This window comes from Rattus rattus, chromosome 16 (genome assembly GCF_011064425.1).
Source record: "Rattus rattus isolate New Zealand chromosome 16, Rrattus_CSIRO_v1, whole genome shotgun sequence".
Taxonomy (NCBI): Eukaryota; Metazoa; Chordata; class Mammalia; order Rodentia; family Muridae; genus Rattus; species Rattus rattus.
The window spans coordinates 14,883,211-14,897,439 of NC_046169.1; the positions used below are offsets into that span (position 1 = coordinate 14,883,211).

Consider the following 14,229-nt stretch of genomic DNA (forward strand, 5'->3'; position numbering starts at 1 on the left):
ATTAAAGGCACAAAATATTTTACAAAAAATTTACCATTTTTTGGAAAATAATCCGGAAAATATAAAGACACAGAAAATATATCAGCAAAAATTTCATGATTTTCTTGGAAAATAATCGTCAAAATATTGAAGGCACTGAAAATATTAAAGAAAAAATTGACAATTTTTTGGAATATCATACTGTAAATATAAAAACACAAAAATATTTCAGAAAACATTAAAAGATCTTTTTGGAAAATAATCCTCAAAATATTAGAGACACAGAAAATATTTAAGGAAAAAAATTGATGATTTTTGGAGAAATCATTCTATACATATAGAAGACTCAAAAAAATTTCAGAAAAAATTTAAAGATTATTTTGGAAAATAATCGTCAAAATATTGTAAACACAGAAAATATTTAAAGAAAAAATGACAATTTTTTGGAAAATAATTCTGAAAAGAAACACAGACAATGTATCTGCAAAAACTTGATGATTTTCTTGGAAAATAATCCTCAAACTATTGAAGACACAGAAAATATTTAAGAATAAAAGTGATTTTTGGGAAAATCATCTTAAAATTATAAAAGACAAGAAAATAATTTTCAAAATATTAAAGAAATGTTAAATATTTTTAAAAAATTGTCGATTTTTTTAAAAAAGAATCATCCTGAAAACATAAAAGACACCAAAAATATTTATGAAAAAATTAGAAGAATTTTTTTGGAAAATAATCCTCAAAATATTAAAGACAGAAAATATTTAAGAAAAAATTGAATTTTTAAAAATCATCCTGAAAATATAAAAGATACAGAATATATTTCAGAAAAATTTGAAGTTTTTGGGAAAATAATCCTCAAAATATTAAAGACAAAAAATATTTAATGAAAAATTGATGATTTTTGGGAAATCACCTTGCAATATAAAAGTGAAAAAAATATATCAGAAAAAAATTTCAAGATTTTTTTGGAAAATTATCCTCTAAATATTAAAGACACAAAATACTTAAGGAAAACAATGGCAGTTCTTTGGTAAAACATTCTGAAAATATAAAAGATACACAAAATATTTAAGAAAAAAATTAGATTTTTTGGAAAATAATTCTCAAAATACTAAAAACACAGAAAATACTAAAGGAAAAAATTGATGATTTTTGGGAAAATCATATTTTTAGAAATTTCCCCCCAAAATCTTTAATTTTATTACCAATGTTTTCTGTCTCTCGTATTTTCAGGATGATTTTCCACAAATCTTCAAACTTTCCTGTAATATTTTCTTTCCTCTTAAATTTCCTGGATTACTTGCTTACAAATCTTCAATTTTTTCTGAGGTATTTTCTCTGTCTTTCATATTTTCAGGATTTTCCCCCAAATCTTCAATTTTACTACCAATGTTGCCATCTTTTATATTTGCTGGGTTATTTTCTCACAAATCTTCAATTTTTCTGACGTATTTTCTGTGTCTTTTACATTTTCTGGATTATTTTCTCACAAAACTTCAATTTTAATAACAACGTTTTCAATATTAACATGTTCTCCAACATTTTCCACATATCTCTAATTTTTTTCTAAAATAGTTCCTGTGTCTTTTATATTTCCAGAATTTTTTTCCCCAAAATCTTCAATTTTTTTTTTTTTTTTCAGAGCTGGGACCGAACTCAGGGCCTTGCGCTCACTAGGCAAGCGCTCTACCACTGAGCTAAATCCCCAACCCAAAATCTTCAATTTTACTACCACTGTTTTCTGTCTTTCGTAGTTTCAGGATGATTTTCCACAAATCTTCAATTTTTCCTGTATTATTTTTTGTTTCTTTTATACTTCCTGGGTTATTTGCTCACAATCTTCGATTTTTTCCTTAAGTATTTTCTTTCATATTTTCAGGATTTTCCCCCACAATCTTCAACTTTATTATCAATGTTGCCATCTTAATTATTTTCTGGATGATTTTCCATAAATTTTCAATTTTTTTCTGATGTATTGTCTGTGTCTTTTATATTTGCTGGATTATTTTCTCACAAATATGCAAGTTTACTAGCAATGTTTTCAGTCTTTACTATGTTTACCATGATTCTCCACAAATCTTCATTTTTTTCTGAAATAGTTCTTTTATATTTTCAGGATTTTTTTTACCCAAAATCTTGAATTTTATTACCAATGTTTTCCGTCTTTTGTATTCTCAGGATGATTTTCCACAAATCTTCAATTTTTCTTGTGACATTTTCTGTTTGTTTTATATTTCCTCGATTATTTGCTCACAAATCTTCAATTTTATCTGAAGTATTCTCTCTCATATTTTCAGGATTCCCCCTACAACACACACAAAATCTTCAATTCTATTACCAATGTTGCTGTCTTTCATATTGTCCAGATGTTTTCCATAAAGCTTCAATTTTTTTCTGAAGTATTTTCTGTGTCTTTTATATTTGCTGGATTATTTTCTCACGAATCTTCAGTTTTTTCCTGAAATAGTGTTTTGTTTTGTTTTGTTTTGTTTTTGTTTTTTTAATTTTCAGGATTTTCTCCCAAAATCTTCAATTTTATTACCAATATTTTCCGGCTTTGGTATCTTCAGGATGATTATCCACGAATCTTCAAACTTTCCTGTAATATTTTCTGTTTGTTTTATATTTCCAGGATTTCCTCACAAATCTTCAAATTTTTTCTGAAGTATTTTTTCTGTCTTTCATATTTTCAGGATTCCCCACCCCCAAATCTTCAATTTTATTTCCAATGTTGCCATCTGAAATATTTTCCCCAAATCTTCGAATTTTTTCCAGAAGTATTTTCGATGTCTTTTATATTTTCTGGATTATTTTCTCACAAATCTGCAAGTTTAATAGCAACGCTTTCAGTTTCCACTATGTCCACCATGATTTTCCACAAATCTACATTTTCTCAGAAATATTTCCTGTGTCTTTTATATTTCCAGGATCTCCCCTCCCCCCAAATCTTGAATTTTATTACCTATGTTTTCTGGCTTTCGTATTTTCAGTATGATTTTCCACAAACTTTAATTTTTCCTGTAATATTTTCTGTTTCTTTTATACTTCCTGGATTACTTGTTCACAAATCTTCATTTTTGTTTCTGAGTATTTTCTTTGCCTTTCATATTTTCAGGGTTCCCCCCCCCTAAAATCTTCAATTTTATTACCAATGTTGCTATCTTTCATATGTTCTGGATGATTTTCCACAAATCTTCAACTTTTTTCTGAAATATTTTCTGTGTCTTTTATACTTGCTGGATTGTTTCTCACAAATTTTTAAATTTTTTTAAAAAGTATTTTCTGTTTCTCTTACATGTGCTGGATTATTTTCTCACAAATCTCCAAGTTTAATGACAATGTTTTCAGTCTTTACTATGTCCACCATGATTAGGACAGGACCAGGCATTCAGGTGCCATTTCCGGTTTTCCCGACGCCTGGCGACTACATTTCAGTTTTGTTTCCTGGCCCAGGAGGCGTGGCCTCGGTGACTGACAGCCGCGGAATGTCGCGTGCGTGGGACGAACGCGGAGGCTGCATTTCTGTTTTTTCCCCGAGACCACTTCCGGTTTTGAGGGGAAATGGGCGCGGCCTGCGCAGGGTCACATTGGGGTCTGGGGTCGGTGGGTGTGGCCGGTCCGCCATGTTGGCCGCTTTGTGGGCCGCGCTACGCGTCTATGCCGTGGGCGTCGCGGTGACGATGGTGCAGTTGCTGCGCCGCCTGCGCGGGGGCTTCCGGCCTCCGGGTAAGCCGGGGTCGCAACGGGGTCGGCGAGGGTCCCGGCGTTGCGGGGTCACAGCCCGGGGGTCGCGGGAAACGACGGAAACACACTGGGCCTGGCTCCCGGCGAAACCGGAAGTGGCTCGTTTGGGATCATCCGGGTGTTTCTGGGTGCCTTTGGGCGCACGGATGTATCGGTGGGGGGGGTCACCAGGGTTAGGGTGGGGTCACGCGGGAATTTCTGGAAACAGCGGGGACCGAGAAAAAGGCGGTAACCTTGTTAGCCCCGCCTCCCGGCGGAACCGGAAGTTGCATTTCTAGGGTTATGGGAGGTTCCTGGCGGTGTTTCGGGCCTGGGAGAGGTCACTGGGAGTCACGCGGGATCTGCGGGGTCGACTGTCCGACCCCTGAGCCCCAGGGACCCGATAGCTCCTTGGGTGGAGACAGGACAGTAAGTCCCACCTCTGCTAGGCAGCTATGAATATTTAAATAATAAATTTGCATATTATAATATTACTTTTCGAAAATCAGAAATCTCTTTTATACCCTGGTCCCAGGTGATGTCACTTCGATCCGGCTTCGAACTTGATTAATGTTCGTCAATATTAATGGACCCACAGCTCGATTTTAAGCCAGTTTATAGTGACATCATTCATGAATAGTAATAAGCGGCTCTGAATATCCACACTCCCCCTCCCAATGGGCGGATCCTGAGCGGAAGCCCAAGGCCCCGCCCAGCACCCAGGGCTTCCATAGGAGCCCAGGGCAGACAGGACGTTCCCTCCCCTGCTCAGGCTACACCTACAGGAAGTCCTGCCTCCCACTTCAGTTTTCACACTGGACACAAAGCCCTGGCCTGCGCTGCCTGTCACTAGGGGGCGGGGCTTAGGTCTCTGACCCTTATGTTTAACTGCTGGGCTTACCACCATGTTAATGAGTTCATTTGCATAGCAGCTTTGTGAATATTCTCGAGCTGATTTGCACATTTACCGGCTGATTTGCATATTTAAATGACCCGGACAGGGTATTGGCAGGGGAAGCCCGATCCGGTGGGATCAGCGCAGCTTGGTGTGATGGTGGCCTTGTTGCCGACCCCAACATCGCCCTTGGGCTGACATCGCACTGTACTGAAGTCCTGCCCACCCACTGTCTCCTCACCCTGATGTCACGATTATCCCGCCCCTCCTGACCCTGTTCCTTCCTGTCCTCGCCTCTCACCAAGACCCCGCCCCTCCTGGTGACCCCACCCGTAATGGCTCCACCCATGCTTACACACACACTCACACACACACACACACACACACACATACACACACACACACACCCCTATGTGGCTGATCCTGCTCCAGCCTCTCCCCTCCCCTCCCACTGGCCCTACTCCTAACTCCGCCCCCTCTGCCCAGAGCTACCCCTGCAGACGGACCGCGTGGCCATCGTGACTGGGGCAACCAGGGGTGTCGGACTGAGCACTGCATGCCAGCTGGCGAGGCTGGGAATGCGCGTCATCGTGGGTGAGATGGAGGGCCTAGGCTAACGGGGGGGGGGGGAAGTGGGTGAGTGGAGTGGGCTGGACTAACAGGGATGAGGAGTGGGGATAGGGCAGCCTGTGCTAATAGGGGCCATGGGAGGGTGGCCTGGGCTAATGGTGCGGTCCAGCCTGAGCTATTCTGGGTTAAGAGGGCACAGCTAGGGTAACTGGGAGTTAGGCTAAGCGTGGCTGTCTGGGACAGCATGGGAAGGGAAGGAAGGCCACCTGGTGCCACCCTGGTGCAGTGAAAATAACACGGGCCAGCCTGGGCTACTCCAGGCTAATATAGGCTGGCCTACATTATCCGGGTCCAACCTGGGCCACCAGGAGATGAAAGCAGTCAGGCCTGGGCTTAGTCACCCAGGGAAACCTGAAGTCGCCCCCTACCTGTGGCCTGACTGGGTCCATCCTGGGCTAACCCTGGGACAATGGGAGGAGGGCGGTGAGCGTGTTCCAGCCTGGACTACCCTGGGAAACCCAGGCTGTCCTGGGGTAACCTGATGTAACTGGGTCCAGCCCCGGCTACCCTGGAGGGGCGGTGGCCATCGTGTTCCCCTTCCCTACCCCATCTCCCGCAGCTGGAAACGATGAGCACAGAGGCCATGAGGTTGTTGCCAGGATCCAGGAGGAGTCTGGACCTGAGAGTGGTAAGGGGTGGGGCCTGTGGGGTAAGGGGCGGGGCATTGGGGCAAATGGAAGCCAGGGTGAGGCATGGGGTAGGTGGGGTTTGGGATGGTGGGTGGGGCCAAAGGGACAGTTGTAGCTTGGGTAGAGCATGATATGAGCAGGTCTTATATTGGGCGTGGCCTAAGGCACAGGTGAGGGGGGCCTTTGATGGGCGTCTGTGGGACCTGGATCTAGGGTTGGGGTTCCGGGACAGCAGGGGAGATGGGGTCAGGTAGAGACTCCTTAGGCCTTGTATGGAGGTGGGGCTTGCACGTGGCGTGGCCTTTGGGATTAGGTGGGCGGGGCTCAGTGTGGGCGGGGCTTCGGAGACAAGTGTGCATGGGAGTTGGGGGGACGATCCACAGGAGGGCGTAGCCGGGGCATCCATCCGCCCCACAGGAAGGGACATTATCCCGTGACCCCGCCCCTGGCACCCACTCCCAGCCCACTTCCTGTTTCTGGACCTGGCTTCGCTGTCTTCCGTCCGCAGCTTTGTGCGTGACTTTGAGGCCACAGCACTGCCACTGCACCTGCTCATCAACAACGGTGAGGGCAGGGCCTGAGGGGCAGGGCCTGGGGTGGGGGACAGTGCTGACTGGCTTCTGATATCTTCACTGGGCCTCTGACATCGCCCAGCTACATGGGCCAGAATCACGCAGGCCACATTTGCATATGCAAATCAGCCTGTGACTTTTAATTGCCAACCAGCAAATCAGACCGTTAATATGCATGGAGAAATCTTATCAGGAATATTTCCAAATGTGCGCAACACCCTGTTTTGTGGATTTTTTTCCACGTGGGTGAGACTACCTTTTCCCGTTTCTGTCCATCCCGGATATGTCACTTCCAGGTTGGTGGGACCTGGAAGAACTTTCTGTGGGTGTATCTTCTTGGTCCCATTGATTTTTTTCCTGGTGGGCAGGACTTCTTGTCTCCTGTCTCTACTCGTTTCCTGTGAGCCTGCCTCCTGTGTGACTTGTCCTTGACCTCACCCCACTCCCTGCAGCCGGTGTTATGCTGGACCCGCGTGGCAACACCAAGGACGGATTCGAGCGCCACGTGGGCGTGAACTTTCTAGGCCACTTCCTGCTGACTTCCCTGCTGTTGCCGGCCCTGCGGGCCTCTGGGCACCAGGGACGCAAGTCGCGCGTTGTCACTGTCTGCTCCTCCACTCACTGGGTGGGCCAGGCGGATGTGGCCAGGCTGCTGGGGCAGAGGTGAGCACTGGGGGAAGGGAGGAGAACTTTGCCCAGAGAGCATGCCCTCGGGGTTTGTCATAGCTGCTGGGGCAGAGCATGGCGGAGTTGGCAGGTGCGGGGCCTGGGTGAGGACAAGGCCTGGGAGGTGCCCCAGATGACATCACTTCTTGTTGGTTGGTGAGGTGGAGACGTCTTTCCTGCATCTTCTCCAGGCCTGGTAAGGGCCAAGATGTCCCCACACTTATTGGGGTGATTTGCATGCTCAAATGACCCAGGTAGCCATTTTAGCTCGTGCATATTAATGACTTGATTTGTATATTCAAGAGAGGGCGGCCATTGTGGTGAGTGAAGGGTGGACAGGTTGGTGATACTACCCAGGTGGTGATTGACAGGTGTTTGGGGCTATGATGTCATCACAAGTTTAACAGGTGGGTGGGGCCCAGGGCATGACTGACAGTTTGGTGGGGACATGTCATCCCATATTTGACAGACAGGTGGGTGGGACCCCAGGCTGTGGCTGGCAGGTGGACTGGGCTGAGATGACGCCCTCCCCATTCTCTGGGTGGGTGTGTCCTGGCCACCACTGCCCTGGGTACCACCCTGACCCAGACCCTGCCCCACAGCCCTGCCCCCTGTGCCCTGGCTGCATATGCTGGCAGCAAACTGGCCCTGGCTCTGTTCTCCTTGCGGCTGCAGCGCTTGCTCAGTGCCCTGGGCGACCCCGTCACTGCCAACATTGTCGACCCAGGCGTGGTCGACACCGCACTCTTCGCCCATGCTGGGTGGGGCACCCGCGCAGTGCAGCGCTTCCTGGGATGGCTGCTGTTCAAGGTGGGTGGTGCCCAGACCCTACAAACCCTGTGTGACTCCTGTGTTGCACCTGTGGCCTCTGTGTGACCCACGACCCCAAGGACCGTCATGGCCTTTCATGACTCTCATTGACCCCTAGTGACCCCCATTGGCCCCTAATGACCTCATTGACCACACCATCAGTGGTCACACTGATGAACCCACTATGACCCCAAGTGGCCCCACAGTGATCTCCGCTGTTCTCTACCCCTCTCCCCTGCAGACCCCCGATGAGGGGGCTTGGACCTCAGTGTATGCAGCAGCATCGCCCAAGCTCGAAGGGGTCGGAGGTCGCTACCTGCGGGATGAGGCGGAGGCTGAGGTGCTGGGGGCTGCGAGAGACCTGGAGCTGCAGGGGCATCTGTGGGCAGAGTCTTGTAGACTGACTGGCGCAGCCTGGGTGGCGGTCGGGGAATAAAGGTGTCATCTTCCTGCTGCCTCAGATCCTCACTCTCCTGACGCACTAGGGTAGGTGGGGCCGTGACTTCATCCCCATGCAGGCACAGGCATCGCCTGTCACTCACCTGGCCTAGGAGCCCGCAGAGCCTTTCCCGAGATGGACCTACAATGTCACCGCCCTTCCCAGAGATACACGGACAAACGCGCAGCTGCGTTTATTGCCCCCTACCCCACCATTACTGTGACATCACTTCCTGCCTAAAACTCACTGACTCCCAGCTGTAATGTAACTGTCCAGAAGTCATAAATTCCCACCCATGATGTCACTTCCTGTCCCAAGTCACAGGTTTCGGTTATGGCGTCACTTCCTGGCCAAAACTACTCCATTCCCATCCGGGACATCATTTCTTGCCCAGGATTCCCTGCCCTCAGTCCCCAGTCACTTCCAGTCTCCTTGCTTGAGGGTGCCACTTCTGGGTTCATTTCCTGCCCCGCCAACGTCACTTCCTGCTCGTGGGGCGCTGACCTCTGATTCCAACGTCTCTCCTTGTAGCATGATGCCACTTCCTGTGTTTCCAGTGCCACTTCCTGTCCCTGCAGCATCACTTCTTGCCCCAGGGACATCACGTCTTATACCTGTGACAAAACTTCCTGTCCCCGAAGTGTCACTTCCCACTCCTGTGATGATCCCAGGGTGGGGTCCCCGCCGGGCCAGCATGGCATGGTATGGCCCACCAGGGCGCCGCAGCTGTAGGCGGGGGAAGCCTGCACGAGTGGCCAGGTTGCGGTAGTCGCTGGCCTGGCGCTCCCACCCCTCAGCCTGCAGCATCATGTTGAGTGACAGCAGGAGCGACCGCAGTGGCCCAGCCCCGCCCTTGGCCAGCACTGCCTCCACCAGCAGCAGTGCACCACCTGTGGGGTAAGGGATTCGGAGCTCGCGACTCTGTGACCTTGGCCTGACCACTGTGACCTATGTGACACCCCATGATCCCTGTGACCCCCCAGGTGACATCAGCTTGACCTCTGTGACTCCCGCAGCCCACCCCAGCCAAGACACCCCCTAACCCCACCTGTCCTGCAGGCCCTGTGACACCTCCCCCCAACCCCGTGATCGCTAGAACCCCCAGGAATTCCCCCATGACCCCCAACACCACCTGGCCTGCAAGCCCTGTAACCTGCTGTGGCACACTGTGGCCCCATGACCCCCTGTGACCCTGCAGTGACACCCCTTGATTCTACCTTACTTGCAGGCTCTATGGCCCCCTCGTAAACCCTGCGACCCCACCGTGACCCCCACCCCAACTGGCCTGCAAGTCCTGTCACCATGACCCTGTGACCCTCCTCCTGACCCCACCTGACCTGCAGGCCCCAGAACATCCTTGTGACCATCTGGGGCCCCACCTGGCCTGCAGGCCCTGTGCAACCGCCCCAGCAACTCCACGCAGGCGCCATCAGCCCAGTCATGCAGGACCCGGGCAAGAATGAAGAGGTCAGCGCGGGGGAGGCGGGACCGGAAGAAGTCACCTATCGGTGGTGCCCCAGCATGTTGGAAGGGGTCCAGGGGTCGACAAGGTCAAATATGAAAGCAGCTCATTAGCATAAGTCGTCATAAAATAGCATAAATAGATTAGCATAAAATTAGAATTCGAATAGGCCAGCGCAGCAAGGCTAGGTTGCAGATTTGCATAAAGCTAACATAGGTTAACATTAATTAACATAGAATTCGTCCACAGGAACTGGAGTAATTTCAGAAGCTGGCTTGATTTGCATGAAATTAGTATATTCATGGTTGAAATGCCTGGAGGGAGCACAGCAATGAATCAGGGGCTTGGTTGGCATTAAATTAGCATAAATCTGCATGGGTTGGCATGATATCAAGACTGACAGGAATGATGATTTGCATGAAATTTGTGCGAATTAACATTGATTGAAATGGACTAAGCACGCATTTTCAAAATGAGGTTCGGCCATGATTTGTCACCTGAGTTCACTCGCATAAAATTAGCATATGCATAAGGGTAGATCTACATGAAGGGAAGGAGCCAGTGGGGATGATTTTCATAAAATTAGCATGAGTTAGCCTGGAAACGAGGGAGACTGGGAAGAGCTCCTAAGTGCAAATGAAACAAACCATAGCATGGAATTAGCACATATTAGGATCAACCAGATACTGTGAAGCAGCAGGGCTTATTTGCATAAAATCAGAATAAATGAACATTAATTAGCACGGAATTAACTTGAGTTATGGACAGTGGATCTCATTTGTGTGAAATTAGCAAAGGCATTAGCATTAACATTCAGGAATAAACCAAGGAAGATATCGGCATAAGTTAGCATAAAATTAGCACAAGTCAGAACAACAGCAAACTGGTGTCAATGGTTAGCAGAACTTATCATAAATTAGCATAGAAACTGCACCAACGTGCTCGAGCTGAACAAGGCTGTGAAGCAAAGTATAGCAGAGCTGGGTTGCATAAAAGTAGCAAGTATTTGTTGACCGACATGGGTGGGGTCAACACAATTACTCAGCCCCATGCACAATAAAACAGCTCACTGGAATAAAGTAGTATAAATTTGCATAATTGTGACGACAGAAAATGACATCACAGGAAATATTAAGAGATGCACTCCATGGTCCCCCCCCATGGTCCCAGTCAACCTCCAGTCCTGACCAACTGCAGGCCCCGCCCAGCTACATGCCCCGCCCCTCCAGCCCCGCCTACTCACCGGCGACAAACCTCACCCTGGGTCTTGCCCCTGGGGACAGGAAGTGGGTGCGGGCAGCGGCGATGACATCAGGGAGATCAAAGACACACACAGAGCTACCGGGATAGAGGCGGGCGGCCTCCTGTGCCAGCGCCCCAGACCCGCCTGTGGGGGGAGGGGTCGCCATAAGGTAGTTGTGCACACTACTGGAGATGTGGGACACACCCACCCGTGAAATCATCCGGGAGACTTAATGACCTCACTTCCTGTTCATTAACACTGAGTGACAAACATTTCCGGTCTGTAGTGGTTCTCTGATGTTGTCATTTCCTGTTTTTAGGGTTGAATTGTGGGCGGGCCCTGATGACATCATTCCTGTCATTACAGCACCAGTGATACCTCTGGTGATGTCACTTTCTGTCACTAATGTCTAGCCAACAGGAACAACAGTAGTGGCCTCACTTCCTGTTCTTTGGGCCACACCCCATCATGACATCACTTTCAGTGTCAGGGACTGTATGACTGGCATGTCCCACCCACAGCAAGATCACTTCATGTACCCAGTTTCCGACCCCAACCCTGATGATGTCATCCCTGACATCCCACCCCTGACATGGGCAGAGTGGGGTCAGGGCTCACCGCCGAGGTCACAGATGACCCGGAAGCGTGAGAGGTCAAAGGCTGTGAGGACCCGTTCCCCGCATAGACTCCATGTCTCCTGCAGGCCCCTCATGAACAGCAGGCGCTCAGGCTCTGACCTGGGGGTGAGGCGAGGGTTGGGTGCCAGTGTCAGGGTTGGTAGGCAGGGATGGTGGGCAAGGTCAGTGGGCCGGGCTGGGACTGGTGGGCGGGTTCGAGAGGCGGTACCCGGCCTGTGGGAAGGGTCGGTGGGTGGGGTTGTCGGGCAAATCTTGGGCCGGTGGGCAGGGCTGGGACTTGTGGGCAGGGCCGTGCCCAGGGCAGGGGTTATGGGAAGGGGTAGGGGTCGGCATTTGGGGCTGGGCTCTGTGGGTGGTGCCAGGTAGGGTGGGGGCACCTGTAGATGGCCGCAAAGGGATCCTCAGCGGAGATGCCCACGGCCCTGGAGTACTGGTTCCGCCCTTCCCTGTGTGGGTGGGGCCAGGACATGTGACCTTGTGACACATCCTGATCCCGCAGGACCCTGGTTTTACTTTTTTGACCTCGTATGACCCCACCATAGCCCTGTAACCCCAGGTGACCCTCAGGTGATCCCCACCCACCCGCCCGCACCTGACCCCGGCAGCCAGGTGGGCCCAGCAGCCGTATGTTGTGCCCGCCAGGTAGAGCAGCATGCAGCGTTGAGACTGGGGGCTTCCGCTCACCAGGAATGTGGATGACAGCTCAGAGTTGGTGTAGGAGCCTGAGGGGCGGGGCAAGGAGCGGTGGCGTGGCTGTCAATCATCAGATCTAGGTCCTGTCCCCTCACCCGTCACTATAAGCCATGCCCTTATCCTTACAATCATGTCCTAAGCGCCACCCTAAGCCGTCAATCACACTCCCAGGCTTGGACCCTCTCTGTCACACCCGAAGGCCCGCACATAGTCTGTCACTCACACCCAGGCCCCACACCTCATATCTGACCTTGCCCCCACCTCAGGCCCCTTCCCCACTCAGGCCATGCCCCTCACCGTCCCCGGCCCCTCTTAGTAGCCCCAGCCTGGTGCAGGCGTCCATTAGCAGCTGCGTTCCCCGCGGACTCCACCCCCCAGTCTGTGCCACCGCCTCCGCCGCCACCGGGCCTTGGGCCGCAAGGTCGAAGATGCCCAGATCCAGGGCAGCAAACAGCACCTGGGGATGGGGTGGGGAGCGGGGTCAGTTGTCATGGGACAATATGTCAGAGGTCAAGGTGGCCCGGAAAAAATGCGCCATATGGTCACCATACAAAGGAGGGTGGGGTCAAAGGGTCGTGGGGCACAGAGGACGAGATTGTGGGGTCAAAGGTTGGGACATGCAAAAATAAAGGATCAAAGTGAGGTCAAAGGTCAGGACGGTGGGCTGGAGAGATGGCTCAGTGGTTAAGAGCACCGACTGCTCTTCCAGAGGTCCTGAGTTCAAATCCCAGCAACCACATGGTGGCTCACAACCATCTGTAATGGGATCTGATGCCCTCTTCTGGTGTGTCTGAAGACAGCTACAGTGTACTTACATATAATAAATAAATAAATCTTTAAAAAAAAAAAGGTCAGGATGGTGACTGTGGGGTGGGGTGAGTTAAAGGTCGCGACCCCACCCCCAGATGACCCCCGAACCCCCACCTCTTCTGGGTACCTGGGAGACCATGAAGCCGTGGGCGAGGCTCATAAGGACTTGGAAGTCGCGGTCACGCTCGCCCTCCCCGCCCGGTGCCATCTTGCCTATCCTAGCCTCAGGCACAACTGCCCTGGCCCTGGGGCAAATCTAAATCCTTTAAACTGGGGCTGGAGTGGGTGTCAGCTGCTGATCCGGATCAGGCCGGCTAGCCAGGTGACGTTACTTCTGTGTCCAGGGATAAAAGATGTCAGCCCTGGGCGCTACCACTCTAACCTCTGACCTTTCCTGTCCCCTCCCACCTGCATCATTTCCTGTTGTCCTCAGGGTGGGGTTATTGACCACTTCTGTCTCCTGTGACGTCAAATGACATCATCAGTCCTGTCTGACTCCTAGTGTTCGGGCCTGGCATTCACTTCCAGGGATAGCAGCTCCACCCATTGACACCTGACCCTATCACAATCCTGAAATGCTAGAAGTCCCGCCCCACTGGGCGGTCTGTGGCATGAGGCAAGAAGCCCTGCCCACGAAGGTGACATCACTTCCAGTTGTCACATTGCACTCCACCCACGGTCAATTCGGACAAGTTCACCCCCAATCTATCCCTTCACCAGAGGCCACGCATACACACATCGCTCACGCTAAGACCCACCCATAAACCCGACCTTGCCTATCTACCCAGGCCCTGCCAACACCAAGCCTTTCTCCTGGCGCAACTCACAGTCCAGTGATCACTCAGACTCGACCACGCCCACTACCGAAGCCCTGCACACCAGGCACAGGTCCAGGGAGGCTTCCAGACACATGGGATAAGCCTTGCACAGCACTTGGGCACCGGTCACCCACATACCCACACTTAAAGTGAAGCCTAACTAAGCCCTGCCCACCATGGCTGATCTCATCCCTGGTTGACATCCAAGACTTCCCCACT

General features: G+C 50.1%; 2 protein-coding genes across 2 annotated transcripts; one reads left to right on the top strand and one right to left on the bottom strand.

Moving 5' to 3' along the window:
* Positions 1-3,438: 3,438 nt before the first annotated feature.
* Positions 3,439-8,369, top strand: Dhrsx (dehydrogenase/reductase X-linked). Its single transcript, XM_032887217.1, has 7 exons — positions 3,439-3,708; positions 5,087-5,194; positions 5,790-5,858; positions 6,322-6,423; positions 6,884-7,094; positions 7,700-7,907; positions 8,149-8,369. The coding sequence occupies exons 1-7, from the start codon at positions 3,468-3,470 to the stop codon at positions 8,341-8,343; spliced, it is 1,134 nt and encodes a 377-aa protein (XP_032743108.1). The 5' UTR covers positions 3,439-3,467; the 3' UTR covers positions 8,344-8,369.
* Positions 8,370-8,684: 315 nt separating this feature from the next.
* On the bottom strand, positions 8,685-13,993 carry Asmt (acetylserotonin O-methyltransferase). Its single transcript, XM_032887215.1, has 8 exons — positions 13,320-13,993; positions 12,680-12,839; positions 12,282-12,411; positions 12,067-12,135; positions 11,670-11,788; positions 11,052-11,195; positions 9,726-9,848; positions 8,685-9,236 (listed from the first exon to the last, which is right to left on the bottom strand). Exons 1-8 carry the CDS (start codon positions 13,398-13,400, stop codon positions 8,764-8,766), a joined length of 1,299 nt encoding a protein of 432 aa, XP_032743106.1. The 5' UTR covers positions 13,401-13,993; the 3' UTR covers positions 8,685-8,763.
* Positions 13,994-14,229: the final 236 nt, after the last annotated feature.